The 21,410-nt window shown below is 37.0% G+C and overlaps 1 protein-coding gene across 11 annotated transcripts in view; it reads left to right on the top strand.

The window, feature by feature from the left end:
• The window catches only part of PHF20L1 (PHD finger protein 20 like 1), a 74,424-nt gene extending 54,567 nt beyond the window's left edge, over positions 1-19,857 (top strand). For 9 of the 11 annotated variants that reach the window (XM_058443717.1, XM_032760465.2, XM_032760469.2 and 6 more), the window contains 7 exons: positions 3,444-3,608; positions 7,758-7,939; positions 8,947-9,046; positions 10,619-10,814; positions 13,761-14,121; positions 15,411-15,573; positions 17,033-19,857. In XM_058443717.1, coding sequence (XP_058299700.1) covers positions 3,444-3,608; positions 7,758-7,939; positions 8,947-9,046; positions 10,619-10,814; positions 13,761-14,121; positions 15,411-15,573; positions 17,033-17,175 — 1,310 coding nt within the window. In that variant the 3' untranslated portion in view covers positions 17,176-19,857. Of the gene's footprint in view, positions 1-3,443; positions 3,609-7,757; positions 7,940-8,946; positions 9,047-10,618; positions 10,815-13,760; positions 14,122-14,277; positions 14,686-15,410; positions 15,574-17,032 lie in introns of those variants that run through there. The other 2 variants (XR_009214750.1, XM_058443720.1) reach the window with 2 other exon arrangements.
• Positions 19,858-21,410: the final 1,553 nt, after the last annotated feature.

Genomic DNA, 21,410 nt, shown 5'->3' on the forward strand with positions numbered 1-21,410 from the left:
AGAGGGAATTGAAGTAGGGAATACAGACAGGGTGCAGAATGCCAAGTTTTACCTATTAAATATCAGCCATGTTTTATTTTAGCGCAAAATTGAGGTTTCTTTCATTATTTTTACAATCAGATTCTGCTTCTACTTTTACTTTTGCTGAAAGGGCAATATATAATGGAGTTGATAAGAAGGCAGCCTTGAAGGTTTAGTATAGGGATTCACATCCTGCCCGTATCACTTATAGCTAAGTGACCTTTGACAGGTTATTTAAATTCTCTACATCCCAATTTCCTTTCTTCTAAAATAAATGATAATTGATAGTTTTATTGCATAGATTTATTATTCGAATTAAATAAAGTAATCATTGTAAAGTACTTGATACAGTACTTAGCATTTAATAAATGCCCTTTCCATGTCTGGGCCTAAGTAATATGGTGTTGGGCATACTGTGGTTATGGTGAGGCCACTGGAGTCAGAATAGCGTAGTGCTGCGCAAAGACTGCTGTAATCTGACCGCATCAGCATCATCTGGGAGTTTTTTTTTTTTTTTTTTTTTTGAGACGGAGTCTCGCTCTGTCGCCCAGGCTGGAGTGCAGTGGCGCAATCTCGGCTCACTGCAAGCTCCACCTCCCAGGTTCACGCCATTCTCCTGCCTCAGCCTCTCCGAGTAGCTGGGACTACAGGCGCCCGCCAGCACGCCCGGCTAATTTTTTTGTATTTTTAGTAGAGACGGGGTTTCACTGTGGTCTCGATCTCCTGACCTCGTGATCCGCCCGCCTTGGCCTCCCAAAGTGCTGGGATTACAAGCGTGAGCCACCGCGCCCGGCCGGAGTTTTTCATTTCCAGTGTACTGGAGATGAGGCCCAGGAATCTGGGGTTTAACAAGCTTGCCAGCTTGTGCACCCTTTAAATGTTGAAATACACCGATATCACTTGTTTGTTAAGAGTACAGCTTCCACAGTCAGGCTGCCTGGGTTTGAATGTTGGCTTTGCCATTGATAGTTGTATATTCTTGGGCAATTTACTTCATCTGTCCTGCCTCAATTCTTTACTAGCAGTCCTACTTCCCTCATTAGATGCTTGTGAGGAGTAAAAGAGTTAATACACATAAAGAACTGAAAATTGCATTTGGCACATAGAGAGCCCTCAGTCAGTGTTGGTTGTGCCATGGTATTTATGATGATGAGTGTAAGTTTCCCATTGCTGCTGTTGCAAATTACTGCACATCACTGGTTTAAAAAAAATACGTATTTATTATCTTAAAGTTCTAGAGGTCAGGAGTCCAGAATGGGTCTCTCTGGGTTAAAACCAAGGTATCAACAGGGCTCCATTTTTCTCTGGCGGCTCTTAGGGACAGTCTGTTTTCTTGCCTCTTCTAGTTTCCAGAGGCTTCTGCATTTCTTGGCTGTTGTCCTGCTTCCATCTTCAAAGTCAGCAGTGGGCCAGTCTTTCTCATATTGTTTCACTCTCACGTCATCTCTTCTGCCTCCATCCTTTCACTTCTAAGGACCCTTGCCATTACATTGGGCCCACCCATATAATCCAGGGTGCTCTCCCTGTTGTAAGGTCAGCCGATTAGCAACCTTAATTCCACTTTTCCACATATCTTAGCCTATTTAAAAGTTCTAGGGTTTAGGACATAGACATTTTTGGCAGACTATTCTGCCTCCCACAACTGCCAACTTCAAATGGATACCTAGTACAGACCAGTGTGTCTCTTATAAGCTCACTTTTCCACTCTCTGTCTTTCCTTTTTCCCACTCGTTTCCGCCTCTCATTTCCACCTCTCATGTATTCCCTAACCTGCGTCACTTGACATCCTTTTCCTCACAGAGTTGAGGAGACAGACATCATCAGGTGGGAACTTGCTCATACTCTATCCACCACATCTGCATGCTTACATGAAAATATTCGTCTTCTTAGCCTCTATTAAAATGGAGGGAATGTGTGCTTTTCTTAATCTAGCATTTCTCACCATTGCCATCCCCCTTTCCCACATCTTAAGGTTCATGTAGGTGATGTGTAAGATTTCCCATCTTACAGAGCCGTCTTCTAAACTTCTGTTTCTTCTCTGGTTTCTCCACTTTGCATTTACTCTTCAGCCCCATCTCAGACCTACTTTTGTTGCCTTGTTGCTCAAGCATAAACCTGGAAATCAATCTTGATAATGCCATCTTAGCTCTCGGCCTCCAGTCTATAACAGCACTCCATAGTCCTTGAAATCTTCCCCTTAGTTGCCGTCACCCAAGTTCTGAGCCACCAACCTTTCTTGCCTGGACTACTGCTGTAGCCTCTGAACTGTCCCCCCACTTCTATGTGTGCCTTCCTGCACTCCATCCTCCACTCCACAGCTAGAGTGATCCTCTGGAAATGAAACTGTCACATCTTGCTCCTCCTCCATACAAGCATTGAATGACTTTTTATTGCATTAGGGTAAAACTTAAAAAAAAAAAAGCTAATCTGGCTCCTGTCACTGTAGCCCTGTTTCTCCCTTATTCACTGTGTTCCAGCCAGTCTTACAGCTTGCCAAATGTGGCATGCACTCTTCAGCTTCAGAGCCTTCCCACATGCCTGGAATCACACCCCCACCTTCTTTTTTCCTTCCCTCACTATACCCTCAACTCTCCAGTAAGCTGCGTATGGCCTCTCCCCCTGCAAACATCTGTGGGACTCATTACAAAACTGAGAAAAACAGAATTTTTACAGAGTTCTTCCAGGACTAGTTAATTACCTTCTGTGATTTTTTACTTGAAAAATTTATTGATCAGATTATCACTATATAATTGGTGTGCCAGACATCAGGAGAACGTCTTTACGAATTGTGAGGAAGAAAAAAGGTGAATTTCCATCTTGCATATCTTTTTTCCTCTTCAACTTTTATTAGGTTGGTACAAAAGTACCTCAATTACTTTTGCACCAACCGAATAAGTTCTGGGGTACATATACAGGATGTGCAGGTTTGTTACACAGGTAAACGTGTGCCATGGTGGTTTGCTGCACAGATGAACCCATCACCTAGGTGTTAAGCCCAGCACGCATTAGCTATTCTTAATGATGCTCTCCCCCACTTCCCACAGGCCCCAGTGTGTGTGGTTCTTCCCCATGTGTCCATGTGTTGTCATCTTGCATATTTTACTGCAGACATAGTTGTGATTATAATGGAGAGAGAATGTGAAATAATCCTTTTTCACCTCTGTAATACTTCACAAAAGTTTACCGGTACCAGTTAGAACCTGGTGCCCCCTACTACGTATATATTGTCTGGGGTATATTTGTTTCCCAAGTGTTCTTGCTAAACCCAGTTCATCAGATACATATGTAGCTTTTCATGGATGAGAAGCGAAAGTGGTAGCATGATTATTTGATGTATCCTGAAACATAACTTTTGTTATTTTTATAGTGACCTTAATTATCTGACACTTTATTAATATTTCTTTCTGTATCTTATGTTGCAGACTATTCAGACTATGAAGACAGTTCCCTCGAATTTTTGGAAAGGTGCTCTTCTCCACTAACTCGATCTTCTGGGAGTTCTCTGGCTCCACGAAGCATGTTTACGGAGAAAACTACAACCTATCAGTACCCAAGGGCAATTCTGTCCGTTGATCTTAGTGGTGAAAGTATGTGTAACCATGTGATGGTTAAAACAAGACTTACAATTCCTAAATGTGTAACTGAGAATAAAACATACTCTGTTAAGGGCACACGATTTAAAAACTTGTTAGCTAAACTAATATGAAAGTCTTGATGTGAGAAATTTGAGCTACTTTTTAATTTATATAAAGTTAAATTGGCTTTATACTTATTGGTGGAAGAGAGTCATAAGGAAAATATTACTAGTGTATATACTTCTGTAGGTTTTTGTACATATATTTTTATATTCTTCACTATCAACTGACAGAGTAGGTATTATTCACATTTGATATGTAAACAAGCCGAAACTTACAGGTAAGTAGCTTTTCGGCTTAGCTAGTGTTAGAATTAAAACTCTAACCGAGGTCTGCCTTAACTCCATAGATAATGCTTTCTTAAATAAATATTTATGGTAATCTTAAAAGTATACTTTGAATTCCCAGTCAGATACATCTGTAACCAAAGTCCTGAGATGTAGTCAGACAACTGATTTAAACACAGGCAGGAACTAAGCACCCTTAGGTAGTCAGAAGTCCACGTCAGCAGTGAAGGGAGCACTGGAGTTCAAATCTGTTAGACTTTCCTGCAGGTCCAGTCCTGACAGTGGAAAGTGTTGAAGACTCTTACCTTGCTTCCAATATTATAAGCAATAGGAAGAGAGATCCCAGCTCTAAACATTGAGGGCTGTGGCGTAAGAGTAGAGCTGTAATGCAGTAGCGACCAGAGTCAGAGAGTGAGGAATAAGGGACGGGGCCTTCAGCATAAGTACAACCTAGGATCCTCATGAGTGAGCTCACTTCCTGCCTTTTTCTTTCTTCTGACTGACCTCGATGGTGGATACTAGGTTAAATGTTTGCTTTTGCACTGTTTGCTTCCAGGTCTAAGTCCTCCCTGGCTCGTTATGGAGAAAGCATTTTCTTTCCTTTATAGCACATGACACTTGTGACATTTTATTTTTAGAAGCTTGACGTATGGGAGGGGATTAAAAAGAAGTTACCACCACTCTTTTCCAGCAAATACAAGTCTGCTTTTTCCCACGATTCAGTGGTTCTTCACCCCTGGTGAACCTTACAGTCATTGCTGTGGTTGTTTTAAACTATACTGATCATGGATCCTACCATGAGGCACAATTGAATGAGATTTCTGGAAGGATCCTGGCAAGATACAACTTGTAGGTGATTCTATGGAGAAGCAGAGGTTGATAATCACATTAAGAACATCCTTACGGTGAATCGTCAAGATCTGAAGATTATCTCTTGCTATAGAGAGATGGAGAATAGAGGTTATATCTAGGCCAGTTGTGGTGCTGAAACAAGAACCCTTGAAAGAACATGAAAAGAGCCATAGATGTGTACTCTCTGTTCTTCTTAGTCTCTGCCCTGCCCTTATGATCAAGTAGTAAGTCAGGAGAAAGAAAAGGAATATTAATAAGGTCTTAGGCCAGAAATTCTCGATGTTAGCATGTGTCAGAACTGCCCGGAGAGTGTGTTAAAACACATTTCTGGGCCTCACCCTCAGAATTTCTGAGTTCCAGGAAGTTCCCAGGTGATGATAATGTTGCTGATCAGGAAACCACACTTGCAAAATGCTGTCTCAGGAAATAGCAATGACAGTTTAAGGGGTAGTTGTTGGATGGCAACAGCTGTTCTTGTGGCCACTCAGTTGGAGCCATTGTCTAAGTGGCTATTCAAGTGTAAGGGGGAACTTTTATTTGCTTCTTACATAACTTTCAGCTCTGTCATCCATTTTACTCAACTTCCAAAACTCAGCTAAGCATAAGTTTAATGCTTGGGAGTTATTCAAACTAGATTTTCTGGAGAATATGATAAATTTGCTTGCTAACACCATAAAACTGGTAATCTTTGCCATGCAAGTATATGTGAGATACAGTAATTCCTTTCAATGATATAATTTCAAATTAATTTTTATTTATTTATTTATTGAGGCAAGGTCTTGCTCTGTTGCCTAGGCTGAAATACTATGGTGTGATCGTAGTTCATTGCAGCCTCAAACTCCTTGGCTCAAGCAATCCTCTTGCCTCAGCCTCCTGAGTAGCTAAGACTACCAGCACAGGTCATCATGCCTAGCGAATTATTTTTGCTTTTGTAGAGATGAGGTCTTGCTTTGTTGTCCAGGCTGGTTTCTAACTCCTAACTTAAAGTGATCCTCTCACCATGGCCTCCCAAAGTGCTGGGATTACAGGTGTGAGCCACTGTGCCCGGCCCATTTAATACTGTTTATATGCTACAACAGTGTTTGAAACTGTTTTATCCACATTCCAATGAACTTGAGAAAGCCCAAAAGAAAATTTGGATTTAAGCCAGCAAGATTATGGATGGGTGAAATTTTCCTCTTTAGGTTCTTTTAAAACAAGTTATACTGTTCATACTAGATTTTCCATATCTAGTTGATTTACTAGCTCCATGAATGTTTTCAGATATTTCTCTATTATCTATTTCTGCTGACCTTCCTTCCGTATGTCCCTGTGACTTCAAAGAGAAGAAAACTTTATTTATTTTTCTATAAAACATTAATCAACAACAAAACATTCAAAAACATTGAATCAAGAAAAAAATAAGCAAGATTAGAAGCTGATAGAGGAAACACTAAGTCATGTGAAATATATAGAATATAAATAGCGTGAATTTTTAAAGTTCAAATCTGTTCAACTTTGGTCTGATCTGATTAAGTCTGAAAATAAAATATTCTCTCTCTGAGCCTCTCCTTAGTTCTTCTATAAACATTCTGGAGTGGCTGTATTATATATCAGGCCTCATTCTAATCACTGGGGATGTAGCATTCAACAATGCAAAGTTCTTGCTGTCATGGACTCTGATATTCTAGTAAGAGAAGACATGATAAGCAGGTGAAGGGATCACTCAGAATGTGGTCGGGGGGTAGGATGTGAGGTAGGAAGGTGCTCTGCTGATTAGCCTCTGTCAGGAGCTCACACAGCAGTATACGATGTTCTGTTTCTCATGATGACTCAGTTTTCCTAACATTTCTCCATCCAAACTACTGCAAAAATTTTAGTGTTCCGTCATCATTTATTTTCCTTTGTTCTAAATAAAGATTCCCCCGTGTCTGTCTCAAATTTTCTTTTCCTCAGTAACCTGAGCAAAATGGTAGGCTTCGGCATTGCCACTATCATACACACACGCCTCAAACCTGCATATAAATTGAGTCGTATGTAGTAGTCATCCATATAGTCTAGTTTCTAGGATATGCTTAATCTAAAAGGATATTTTTACCAAGACAAAATTAATACATTTTAAAAATCCCTTGGGGAACTCATGGTTCCAGTTTTAAGAAATACTGGTAAAGTGATTAAGAACACAGGCTTGAGAATCAGGCATTCCTGGTATTCCGTTGGTTTTCCCACTCCATGGCTCCTTTTCTCAAGCAAGTTATATATCCTGTGTTTAAAGTGCTTAACATAGCACTGTGTGCTTACTAAGTGCTATAGTAGTTGATGATGCTGATACTGTCAATAATGGTATTGTTGATTTTAGACCCTAGGCAAGCTCCTTTACCTCTCTGAAGTTGTTTATAGTACGAATAATAAAACCCGTCCTCTTTACAATCCAGAGTTTTTTTTTTTTAAGTGATTTTTCAAAAAGCACTTTATTAATCCAAAAAAGAAAGAAGAAAAAGAATGAAGATCAGTGGTGTGCTAGAGCCAGCTTGTGCTGGCTAATGGGGGCTTACTACACACACCTGTCCCCAGGTCCACGGACAGTGGTGTCACACTGATAGTATGAAATCACAAGGGGACAACTCAGGGTTTTTATGAGGGTCAGAAGGGATAATGTATGTGAAAGTGTATGGAAACTATGCAAATTTAAATTATTGACATCAGCCTTAGCCATAAATTCTGTAAGCATGAAGTCTAAAAGATACTTTGAGTTACTTATAATAGTGTATACTATAAGATGTAAAGCAGTCATAATTACCTAAGCTTCAAAAATCTTTTGTTTCTATGTCCAGAGACAAGTACAGTACAGTATTCTTATTTGTTTGCTCCCCTTTTTAAAATGTTTCATAGCTTATGATCGCTTCTCATAGCTCCTTTCTTTATGAAAAATAACATGAAAATAGAAAAGTTGTGCTAAGTATACTTTTTGTATATATTCTAGACTTATCAGATGTAGACTTCCTAGATGATTCTTCAACGGAGAGTTTGCTCCTGAGTGGGGATGAATACAATCAGGACCTTGATTCAACCAATTTTGAGGAATCTCAGGATGAGGATGATGCTCTTAATGAAATTGTGCGATGTATTTGTGAGATGGATGAGGAGAATGGCTTCATGATCCAGGTAATTAGTTAACCTCTCTTCCCTATAATAATGAGTTAGTTGTTTCAGGTGCTCAGCAAATGCATCACGGTGTTTTATTTCTTTACTAACTGTACTGCTGCAGATAGTGGTTTCTAACTTACTATGTGGAAAATACTCATAGTAATGATTAGGAGATTTCCTCATTAAGTAAAGTAGACAATGTTCTTATTTTAGCGTCTCTCTTCCTTTTCTAGGGTATATAGTACAGTGCCTTCAAACTGAAACTCTTTAGATTGATTAGGGTGGTAAGCCTTCACATGAAAGGGCAGGCTACAGCAACCTTTCTCTTCCTCATCTGCATTCATGTTAATTATTATAATAATTAATAATTTATAGTCACCCTTCACTTGTCAGTGATTAAAACATAAAAATGTCCAGTATTCTTAAAGGAAAAATTTTGTTGCAGGAGTTAACAACTTCTTCTTGTAGGAAAGGTATCTTTAAGATAAAAGGAAAGCATAACCCAAATTTTGTGATGCCAGAAGATTTGGAGATGTTAGTTGAGAGCATGAAGAAAGAGTAATCTTTTTTCCTCGCATTTTTCTGTGGTTTTATGGAGGGAACTACGAATTTATAACTTTACCACAGAAGTAGTACTTTAATAGATCATTGCTATAGACACTGCTACCAACTTTTTTTCCCCTAATTTCTGCATTTTAATAAACTATTTTAAGAGTTTTATGATATGATTGCCTAAATATCAGTGGGAATTAAATGAGAGAAATTATGACTTTTTTATGACTTAAGTACTTGATCAAAGCATATTCTAATAGGTGCAACAAAAGAAAATTCGTGAAGTAGTTGACCATTTCAAAGATAAAATTCATCTTAAGTCATGACTTGATTTTGTTGTGTCGAATAAGAATGGAACTGATAGTGACAGTAAGAAGCCAAGCCAGCCAATTCAAAGAAAGGACATGTATCTTTATTCCTAGCTTATTCCTAGTGAGGATCGGGTGACTGTAATACTCCTCTGTTTTCTGCAGTGTGAAGAGTGCTTGTGTTGGCAACACAGCGTGTGCATGGGGCTGCTGGAGGAGAGCATTCCAGAGCAGTATATCTGCTATATCTGCCGGGACCCACCAGGTAAGGCTTTCTGTGCCGTGCTGATTGCCAGGATGCCTCTATGTCTCCTCCAGGATTCCAGAGTTTATCAGCTGTGTTCACTACCACTACAGCAAGTTCTCACATGATGTCATTGATAGGTTCTTGGAAACTATGACTCCAAGTGAAACAGCATGCTGTATGCCATAGGAACTTAACTTGTATGTATCAATTAGCTTATAGTACAATTCATTTCATTATTCAGTGTGCCAGTTTCCAAGAACCTATTGATTACGCTTAGTGAGGACTCACTGTACTTCTTGGTCAATTAGACTCAACTTCCATATTAAAATTTTAGAATATTTTTTCACCGTTACATTTTTATTTTCCACATTGATTACTTAGACAAATACATTAGCATATATTTATCAACAAAATTACTATCCTACTGGAAGGGAAGAGGTGTAACTTTTTCCTGGAGAAGAATTAGCCTCTGTCTGTTCCTCTGTATCCATTTCTAGCTAGGCTTATTTGTGGCAGTCAGAGTAGATCTGCATTCTGAACCTGCATGCTACTGACCTGGCAGTTCTGCATGTTCGACTCATTGTAGGGCAGGTGGAGTCTTAGAACACTACCTATGATGCCTTTATTTTACTGATGAGGCAGACTGAGATGAAATCTATGCCTTTTTAGTCTCAATCCACCATGCTGTCTACTTGGTGCCTTCTTCTATGCTAGAGGATCTTCAGATAGCATATTCTGCATATTGAATTTAACCTCAGCCTCCAGGCAGGAAATAACTAGGTTTTCTCAAATAATAGGCATGTGGTGAATTGGTCCCATGACTATTGGAAAAAAAGAAAAAAGTCACAATAAATCACAAAAAAGTCACAGTAAGAAGCAAGAGAATTAATTATTCCATATGAATATAGACATTTGTTCACTCACCAACATTTATACTGTTCATTATTCATTGTATTTATTCAATAACAAATGTAGACATTTGTTATTTATTCAGAAGCGTTTATTGGATGGCTTCTATTTGCCACTGTGGTGAGATGATTGATTTAAACCATGCCTTCAACTGGCTAGTAGTATAGTATGGGACACAGGCACATAAACACCTGATTGTAATAGGATCTAATTTGTATTAACATGGAGGATATGAAATTTCATAGGATTCTGTGGAATCACAGACATGGGGGAAGGGTTCCTATTCACTCAACTAGAACTCTATGGTTCATCCAATTCAAAACAAAGGTTAGTGAGAGAAATAACCCCTGTCTAGTTTTTATCCAGCCCTTTGAGCCTTTTTAGAGGACAGATGATGACTACAAAAAAATTGAAAGCGGTACACTCAAGGTTCCCTTTGCAAGTGTCATCTGCCACTGACCATGTCCTTAATGGTGTTTCTTCTCCTGGGTGGGCAGGAATGCTGAAGGTGTGGAGGAGCTCTTCCTGCACCAGTTCCTCAGAACGCTGTCTTACTCTTTTTGAATCTGCTCCTAGTGCTAGAGCTTGCCTTGCTTCATGAGCAACGTTAGTAGGGTAGCAGTTGATGAAAAATCCGAATAAGTGCAATCCTCTGTGATTTAATATCAACTTCATCTGCAGGTCAGAGGTGGAGTGCAAAATATCGTTATGATAAGGAGTGGTTGAATAATGGGAGAATGTGCGGGTTATCATTTTTTAAAGAAAATTATTCTCATCTCAATGCCAAAAAGATAGTTTCTACACATCACCTGCTTGCTGATGTCTATGGTGTTACAGAAGTGCTACACGGGCTACAGCTGAAGATTGGAATACTAAAGTAAGTGAAGGGCAGCAAAGGGAGGGTCACACTTCAGTGGACATTTTAATTCAAACCAACACTGTCGGCGTTTTGATGGTCCAGAGTAACAGTTTGGAGGAGAGAACGGCTATTTGAATAAAGTTTCATTTTTAAAAATAAGGAAAGATTAACAACCTCTTGGATGCGTTGGTGCTTCCTGTCTATTCTCTTAGAATGTGTAAGTGTGGTTAAAGGTAGATATAGCATCTAGTATTTCAGTACATTTTAGCTCCTGTCCCACTGTTTGGTATGCTTACCATATGTGCAAAATTAAGTGCAGTTGCTGTGGTGAACCCTATACGTTGTGTCCTCCTTCAGGAATGCTATCAAGATGAAATAGATTCTAAGCAGGGTGAGTATTTTTTTTTTTATAAAGATTGATTTAAAGGTGATGAAGGGAGCCTTCACAAACCGAATTCACTTCTCTACTGTGCACCAAATATGTTAGTCATCCCATAGAATTTTATCTTAAACGAGTCTTTAAAGAACATATCAGAATATTCTTGAAGTCCTTATTTCCAGTCCTTCCTAATGCCTGACTGGAATTCTTCTTTAAAAGAACAAACAAACAAAAACCCACATTTTAAGTAAAAACAGGATGATTCACTGGTTCTTCACAAGATTTTCTTCATTTGGATGCACTTGCCTCGGCCAGAAATTTGCCCCATCCTCTCCTTCCCTTCCCATCCTTGTGTCTTTCACGTCCCATCCATTGCAATTTGTGAACATTGTTCAGTCCGTTCCTCTCTCACTTCTCACTGGTACTGTCTCAGCCAGGTTGTTACATTTCACATGAACGATTGCCATGCTTGTCCATTCTCTGTGGCTTCAGCCTTGTACTCTATCAGTTCATTCTTTGTACTGCTGCCAGTGTAAGCTGAGTAAAAGATAAATATCAGCTTGTCTTTCTCCAACTTAATGTACTAGAGCATCTTCCTGTTGCCCAATGGACTGAGTCCTTCCATGACATATACTCTGTCTACCATTTTGTTGCCACATAATCCCTGTGCTTTTTCCCCCACACGTCCCAGCTATCCCAAATCATAAGCCCTAAATGAAGTAAGTTTTTCCATCACTCTAGGCCTTTACGCACACCCAGGATAAGCTTCTACCACTAGTGCCCCTAGCAGATGCCTTTCATAATTACCTGCCCAACTAGAGTTGACCATGTTCTTCTTGGCAAACTCCACGCATACTTGTGTCAGGCACTTTGGTATGCTTAATTTTTTTATGCCTGTCTCCCCTTACTAAGTCATGGGATCCTTTAAAATAGAGCTTGTGTCCTATTCATCATTTTGTCTCTAATTGATAGTGTAGGGTAAGTACTCAGTAACTATTTGTTGAATAAAATTTGCTTCAGTTTTTTATCATGAGCCTGAATATGAATTTGTTTTTTAAAAGGCCATGTAAGTGCTAAGACTTAAGGGAGGGAATAATTTATTAGGTCTTTTTTTAAAACCTGATTTCCTTCTTGGTATCAGTATGAGTTTCTCTGCATTCATAATTTTGCCAGGGATTTTAATTGGGCCCTTTCTGTTTCATATACTTATAGACCCTCTTTATGTTAATATTTTAAATCATAATATCTGTTAGTATGTACGATTTATTGAAAGTCCTACACGTCATGTGCTTTCATGTGATATTTCATTTAATCCTTATAATAAGCTACTTCATTTCATTGTTGGGTAGTGAAAGACATAGATTTTGTAACTTGTTCAGGTTTCTCTATGGCACAACAGAATTCAACCCCTTGGACTATTGGACTACAGTGCCAGCTTTTCTTCTACTATGCCTTTTACCGATTGAGTGTTTTAGTATTTTCTGAATATTAAATTACTAGGGATTCAAATGATAAAATTTATAATTTCAGAAACAATACTTGAGTATTATTGGAAGAGAACTAATTTGACTCAGTATGTATCTAATTTGGAAATTATTAATATGCAAACATTATTGAGCCTTTTGAGAGGTTTGTATCTCCCAAATGTCCTTTCACTTCAGCTCTGATGATTGGATTCCGGTTTTACTTACTGCAGAATTAACTGTACAATATCATGCTTACATGTTCAGTGAGGATGAGGTTAATGGGCGTTATCAAAGATTGTTGATGGGGTTGTAATTAGTATAATCCCTTTTGAGGTCCCTTGGGTAGTACCTATCAAAATAAATGTGCATGTTATCCAGCAATTCCATATCTAGAAATTTATCTGAGTGAAATATTCTGACTTGTGTGCAAAGATACACACAGGTACACAAACATATAACAATAGGGAATTGGTTGGCTCGACTGGTACATTCGTAACTGTTCAGCCCTAGAGTAAAATAAGGGAAATCTATCTGTATGACATGATATGGCAAGATGCCCATAGTCTGTTACGTACAAAAAGGCAGATTGTATGTGTCCTGGTTGTGTCACAGGAAGATGTGTATACTTATCCATTTAAGAACTAATTTTAGGTATACAGAAAAAGTCTGGAAGATTATACCTCAGTTATTTATGTTTGCCATGGGAGAGGAAATTTTTACTTTCTGTGCATTTATATTTAGGATTTTTGTCATCAGGAATTATCACTTTTTGACTGAATAAAAGTTTTTAAAATATGCTCACATTAAAGGTTTTCAAATTTTACAATGAAAAAATGACAATGAAAAATCAGTAGAAAAAGAAATGCATGTATCAAATGATGATGTGAACTATCAACACAATTAAATTTGTTATTGCTTTTCTGAGTATTGTTTATTTAATTGAGAAGATTCAAATTTTAGATGAAATCCTGGAGGGAGTTAACTTAAAGATTACCTTTGCTTTTGTCTTGAGTCCTAGATGTCCTCCTAACCTAGTTCTGAAATAGATTATTGTATTCAGCTTGTTAATAGATTTTTTTTTTTTTTTCTGAACTGCTGTTTTTCCAACTTTGTTTTAAGGAATAAACATCATCCTGACCTTCATCTCTGGGCTTGTTCTGGGAAGCGAAAAGACCAAGATCAAATAATAGCTGGGGTGGAGAAAAAAATAGCTCAAGACACAGTTAATCGAGAAGAAAAGAAATATGTACAGAACCATAAAGAACCACCTCGTTTGCCCCTAAAAATGGAAGGAACTTATATAACAAGTGAGCATAGCTATCAAAAGCCACAAAGTTTTGGTCAGGACTGTAAATCTCTCGCAGACCCTGGGAGCTCAGATGATGACGATGTTAGTAGTTTGGAAGAAGAACAAGAATTCCACATGAGAAATAAAAACCGTTTACAGTACTCAGCAAAAGAACACGGAATGCCTGAAAAGGTAAAACTAGTTCATTTTTCTTTGCTTGGAAACTATGATAGAACAACAAAGGAAAATTTTATAAAATAAGACATACTGAATTCCCAGATTTTACTTCTATTTCCAAGTTCCCCAGTACCTTGTTAAAGTAAGGAGATTTTTTTGTTTTCTCTACAGGAAAACACTGGCCATTTGAACATTTGATTATCTTCTAATTCAGAATTGTAGTAATTCAATAAACTGTTACTCTAACAAAAGTTTCAATTGTATAAGTACATTTAGATGCTTCTAAAAAATAAACCACATTGTATTCAAAACAAAAATGTCTGTGTGTAAGAATGTGAAAGTACATATGGGTGTAATGATTTGTCTTCCTCTTTATGTGAGTTAGATAAAAGGTGGCACTCTGTCTTTTTAAAAAATTTTAGCATGTTTGTCAGTTCATCCCACTATTCAGTAAGCTGAATTCTGACAGACCTATGTGCATTGGACATCTGTAAACTTACTTCCTGTTCACTGGGATTATCTTAGAAATGTACCTTTATTTTTTACTGATTTTCAATTAATGAGGCCACTTTAAAATTAGTTTTTTTTATTTTTCTGCATTCCTTAACAAGTAATTATTGTAAATAAGTACTTAACTGAATTGGAATGTTTGTGTTTCGTATCATAAAGTTTGTGGTAAGTTATTTTGTTTAATTAATATTCCTTGTGCAAAATGAGTTATCTCTGGCAAATCTAAACGCACATTGTGTGTCTGTGTGTGTGCGCGCGCGTGTGTGTGTGTGTGTGAGAAGCAGTTTGTACTTTTGAAACTTGTAAAAGGTTTTTGCCTTTCCCTCCCCTCATTGATTTACTGTACTATAACAGTAAAGTCCAGTCAATAGTTAATTAGATTTTATACTGGTCTTTGGAAATGCTCTTGATTTCTTTTCATCATTGCTTTCCCCTCTTATGTCCACTTATATCACCAGTTGAGATTAACTGAGGAAGAGGCCAGTCTAAATTAGTCAGGAATTCTAATTACAGAGTAGAATTAGTGACTTCATTTATTTAGTGCATTTTATTGAAGCCTTCTTGCCTATGTAGCACCATGCGAGGCATAGTGGAGGGAGGTGATGGGTGCATCTGCTCTTAAGAACCACCAGCTGGAATTTGGTTATGTAGCAGTACTTCTTTAAAGATATCCTAGGAGTCAGATTGGATCTCACTAACTGTTACCAGTGATGAGGTGTTTCATGTATCCTTACCTCAATGACTGCATTTCATCCCGTTCTTTGTGTTTATTTTCCAATGGTCCTTTGGAGAAGAATCCAGCTGAACGGAATACAGTATTTGTTTATAATGATAAAAAGGGCACCGAGGACCCAGGAGACTCACATCTTCAGTGGCAGCTCAATCTCCTTACACACATAGAAAATGTGCAGAATGAAGTTACCAGCAGGATGGACCTAATAGAAAAAGAAGTCGATGGTAATTTAAGAAAGAACTAAAATACAGTTACTATAGTGAATTTATTGTTACTATGAAGAAGTTACTTAAAATTCTTAAATTATGGGATGAAAACTGCAGATACTTTCCATACCGATGGGGCTTTATTACTCCCTTTGTATTGTATTTGACACATTTGGGATCTTTTACGCTTAAAACAATATGACTGGGTGTGATCTTAGGTTGTTTTTATTTTTTTAAGGTGGATATTTATTAAATACTGTCTATCTGCCAGCCTCCAGATAGATCACTTATGGAATAAATTTATTAGTTTCATTCAACTAAGCTTTCTTTGGAAGCCAGCATAAGGAATTTAAGCATGTTTGAAATGTGAAAACATTTTGAATATTTTTTACTTTGGTTAGCACTTGTTAAATTAACAAAAACTTCTACAAAGTTAATTAGGTAAACCTTAAGTGGTTTTCTTTTATGTTTTAAAATTGTATCATCACACAGGAGGCCTGAAAAGTGGGCAAGAAAGATACTATCACTACTTTATAGTTGAGAAACTAGAATAACTTACATTACCTGATTCTCAGTCCATGTTGTTCTTAATGCTTTCTGACTCCTGTTTCTTCCTAACATCATAGACGATATTCTGCACCCCAACTTTACTTTTTTTAATTTGGCATAAGCACATGATACCTCTCCTCTACACTAAATTAGAGCTCCTACTCCTTTTTTTCCCCTCTTGAGAGAAGAAGGGAGAAAATGGAAACCCATTTTAGAAGCCTCTTCCATCTGGGTATAAGCTAACTGTAGAGTTAATGTAATGTTTTGAGTCGATGTTTGAAGAAAAGAAAATGCATCTTGACACTATTTCATATTATTAGGGTAGATTTCCAAAGGAAACATTAATAAAAACTATAGAATATAATCAATTGCATTCTGCCTAGAATTTTAATATGCTTGCGTGTCTTTTAAAAAGTAGTATTAAAATAGTGGAACTGAAAAGAACACTGAGAAATTGCTACTTCCTTTTCTTTGTTAAAAAGAACTTCTGGATTAAAAAATATGATTAGTTATGTTTCGTGTAGAGATGACGAGTCTAAATTAATAGAAAGCTTGAGCAGACATAGGGAACTGTTGTATCTTATTCCAGAAGTGAGTAAAAGGAGACCTTCAAAATGAAGTTAGTGTGTATATGTTTATGTGTATGTGTATATGTATTTCCCCCTTATATATAAAAATATATAATTCCTATATATATAAAGGGGAAAATTATCTTAAATGACAGATAAAAATTGCCAAGAGGTACTAGAACTCTGTGGGGTGGGATGACAGGATGCTAACCTTTCAGAAATGTCTTGAGTATGTCGGCCTTCTAAAGACGGGGAAGTGAACGCTTAACTCCATCACAGCTCCAACTTTCTAATTGTTTCATTTTCTGACTGTTCTTCCAGTTGCAGTTTAAATTTGTTTATTTTCTTCTCTCTTTTAGTTCTGGAAAGCTGGCTTGATTTCACAGGGGAGTTGGAGCCACCAGATCCTCTTGCAAGATTGCCCCAACTTAAACGCCACATAAAACAGCTCCTAATGGACATGGGCAAAGTACAGCAGATAGCAACTCTTTGCTCTGTATGACAACAGTGAACACTTAATGAAAGAATGTGGCTTTCTTCAGTCAAAGCATTTTTATTATCCAAGTGACGGCTAAGTGGATAATTTAAAAGCTTAGTAATGTCTAGTCATTCACTGATTTGTGATGTCAATAGGATGGCACCTTGGAAAGAAAAAGGAAGAACAACTTTATCAAGGAAGCTAGTATTTAAAAACAAATTCATGAGCAAGCTGCAAATGAGAATGTGTTATATGCCAAGGAACAATGAAGTAGAATATAATGTATACTAAGGGATTTCAAGTTGGCAGAATTTTTGAGTAGTTGCTTACATGAAGCTCAAGATACCTGTAGAAAGAAATATGGTATATTTGTATAGTTTTTAATAGAAAGATCTATGTTTATAAACCAGCACTTGGCCAAAAACAAAATTGTAAAGGAAATTTAAATTCTGGAGAATTCTACAGGGTTGCTCTAAGAACTGTCTTCTCAGCAGTTGATCCAGCTGTACGGAAATTTAGGGTATTTAAACTTTTATAGGATCATGAGCTGTTTCTTGGGCGATGAATGTTCTTAATCAGAAAACTGACAGTAGAAGTCTCACTTCTGGGAAAAACAGTTGTGGAATTCTTACTTCATTATGAATGTATTTAAAAAACAAACACCAAATAATTGGAATATATTGCAGGCATTAAGCTCATTAAAAACAAACTGGCTTGCAGAAGGGTCCGATGTGCCAAGTGATCATGATTCTGCTGGAAAGACGATTTTAAATATTGTGAGAGTTCTCCCACCCTAAGTCTTACATAATGCCACCAGTCCATCCAAAACCTATGTATCACTTATACTATATATATCATATATATAGTTGAATGGCAGTATTCAGGCTCAACGTACAGTTTGATCCTGAGTATGCTTGGTGTTTGTTTGCCTTCAGAAAAGAAAAAAAAAAAACATTGTAAATAACCTCAGCTGGGATGAGGAGTGACAGAATATCAAAATAATTTGTGGCTGTGGATTTTTTTAACTGCTAGTAGTGGAATACTGGAAAAGCTTCATTTCTGAAGATGAATTTTATTTTTAAAAAATACATGCACTCTCAAAACTTTTAGCTTTGATCACAAATGGACAAATTTCTGAAACCAAAGGCAACTAAGTTGCTGTGTTAGCTCTTGCTGGATTTTGAGCCTAGGTCCTACTGTCTGCCAGTACTCATGTGAGTTGTATGCGCCCCCAGTGCTACATACGCAGGTATGCGTAAGTGTGTATGCTTGTTTTAAACAAACACTCAACGTACATATGTACATAATCTACACATATTTATATCACATATCTAGTTTTATTACTATAGACTATATGAATTGGTGGTTAACATGAAATGTTACCTTTTAACAGACTGTTTTTAAAAATTAAAAATGTATGTATAGGTTTTGAAATTTTTTTAAAAGGGGAAAAAGACTGTTAAGAGGAGGCTATTTGATGACATAACACTTGAATATTTTATGCCTCATTCTGTTTATCAGTTCTCGCAATCTGTATAAATGCATTTTAGAACTGATAGACAGTAAACTTGAATTTATCTTTGATAAGAATACATGCCACTGTACATTCAGATATTATTTAAATTTGCAAACACATTGTTCTATATGTAAGGGTACTGTATGTAAAACTCTTTATTAAAACTATTCCACATATCCTAAAATTTCAGCTTGCCTTTTTGCGGCCTTATATTTTGATGTAAAGATTAAAAGAATGTGCAAAACAGTCAGAAATTTTTATTGCCTTTTGAGATTCTCCAACTTGACAAATGTGCCAAAGATCAACAGACAGAAAATATAGTCCTGTGTATTTACTTGTCATACTTTAACTTTGTGAAAGATCTTACTGATAAATGAAAAGCTTTAGCAGAGGTGGTATTGTGGGGTAATTGCTTAAATTTGCATATCAAAGTAAAAAAGTAGTGCCTGTATTCCATGTGTGGAGTAAATTTGCTAATGTCTATATTTTATGATCGATACTATTATTTTTCCTTTGCGTTTTAAAATAATGGCTCTAATATTTTCCCTGTCATGGCTACATTCTAGACATTGAATTTATATCTTCTTTTTTTCAGATACGGAGCAAATAGCATCCTTAACCTATGAATAATGATGTTGCCTAGATTCTTGTCACACACACAGAAGACCCTTTGTACCTAGTAACATTCATCCTCTCGATTCCTGGTGAACACGGTTAAATTCATGCACGTTTGTTCTTGTAGTTTCTAAAAATTAGATCAATTTATTTGTTAGCCAACAAATTGAAAATTCCATTATTAGAGTACTGAAATTTTTGCTCTGCTTATATGTCTACGAACTGGAAATCTGAATTTTTAATTTTAGATCTTTAAATCAAATTATTTTTATGCATATTTTCATTTAATATAGAGTATATCAATCGATTGAAGCCTTTCACACTAGTGCGCTGAGCCTTTTCTTTAAGAGAGTGAATTAGTTTCTGAGAAGTCAATCCATTGTGAAAAGTTTCAGATGAGATTATTTTCTTTTAGTCTTTTTAAATATCACTATATGTATTTAAATAGAAGGAATAAACTAGAGAGAGTGTTTCTTGAAAAGACAATGTTTTATTTGCCACCAGGCGGAACAGATGAGCATTGGTAGAGAAGGCTCCCTCTTGGTATGTTGCTGATAAACTTGTACTTCCTCATACTTGTTTGTGGTTCTGCTGACTTATTTCCAAACTTAAGGGTAATGTACTTCGAAAACAACTTGGTTATTCTTTAAATTTCAGGTAAAACCCCTTTTCCTAACACTCATCTTATTTCCACTGTCTTATTTCCTCTCAGATGTTCATATTTCACATGTTCAAAATGAAGCGTACTATTTCCCCTGCAATAAACGAAGTCTCCTGCCAACTTCACTGTCTCTGTTAATAACGTTACCCTAAGAGTCCAGGCTTCAAACACCGAGTCCTCCCTCATATCCATATCATTAAAACATGATGTTGTCTTCTTACTTCTGCATCCTACTGAAGCTCCAACATTTTTTATAAAATAATGTCATGAAGATATTACCACTGGCCTCTGAAACTGTAACTTTGCCTTTATTCTAATTCATCACAGTTGTCACTGCCAGACTGTTCCATGCATTGCACATGTTCCATGCATTGTACATGTTACCTGCAGTATCTAATTTGTTCATAAAATAAGGTAAAATGATCGTTTTCTAGATGAGGCTGAGGGATAGAGACATTTAGAAACTTATCCTGGATAAGACATAAGGGGGCAGGTTCAGGATTCAAATCCTGTGCTATTCAAGTTCATAGTCTCTTTCCAGCCTATGTGCTTCAACTATTCTTGTCATTTCAGTTTTCTGCTCTGTAATGTCTAGTGACTCCCTGTTTCAAACCATGTCAGGTCTTTGTAATCTGGATCTTTTGCAATTTACATAATCCTCAAAGTTATTTAAATGTAGCCTTACTGTTAAATGGACTACACTTGTTTTCCTGTATTACCTTCGTATTGTTTTCCTCTTCTGGAAAATTCTCCACTGTTTATTGTCCCTCTGTAAACCCAGACAATCCTTCAAACTTCATTTCTCTTCCTATGAGAAGTAATCCATTACTGAAAGCCTTTCATGGTATCCTGCATTGTACTAAGATATGGAGGAACTCCATCAGTGATTAATAATATAGTGGAACAGGCATGAACTTTGCAGTCTTGGACTCAAATTTTCACTCTGGCAATTTACTAGCAGTGTGATCTTTTGGAACTTTACTATCCTTATCTGTAAAATGGGAATAATGCCCAGCTTAGAGCCTTGTTTTGAGAATTAAGTAAAGCAAATAAAGTACCTAGAAACTGTTACTAAATAAATAGAAATTTCATTAGACATTAGGGTTGTCCATGTGCCAGCTATTAAGCTTAGAGGCTGGGGATGGATATGGGATTAATAAGATCACAGTCTATGGACTAATGGAAACATAAAAATATTTTTCAACAAGATAGGTGCTATCAGAGAGTACAAGGAGATGAAAGATAATTAGACTTGTAGGTGGAGGGGTTTTTGGGAAATAGATGATGCCTGTTAATTAAAACTGGTCTTCTCATGTCTTTTGACTGCGAGTGGCCTCTCTAAAGCATTTCACTCCTGGTACACCTGTCTTTGGGTACTCCTGAAAGTAGAGCAAGAGATAAGACTTGATTGTACTTAGTTTATTCAGGAAATGATCCAAGGAAGTTGAAATGAGAGGGAAACAAAGG

The sequence above is a fragment of the Hylobates moloch genome, unplaced genomic scaffold, assembly GCF_009828535.3.
Source record: "Hylobates moloch isolate HMO894 unplaced genomic scaffold, HMol_V3 SCAFFOLD_9, whole genome shotgun sequence".
NCBI lineage: Eukaryota > Metazoa > Chordata > Mammalia > Primates > Hylobatidae > Hylobates > Hylobates moloch.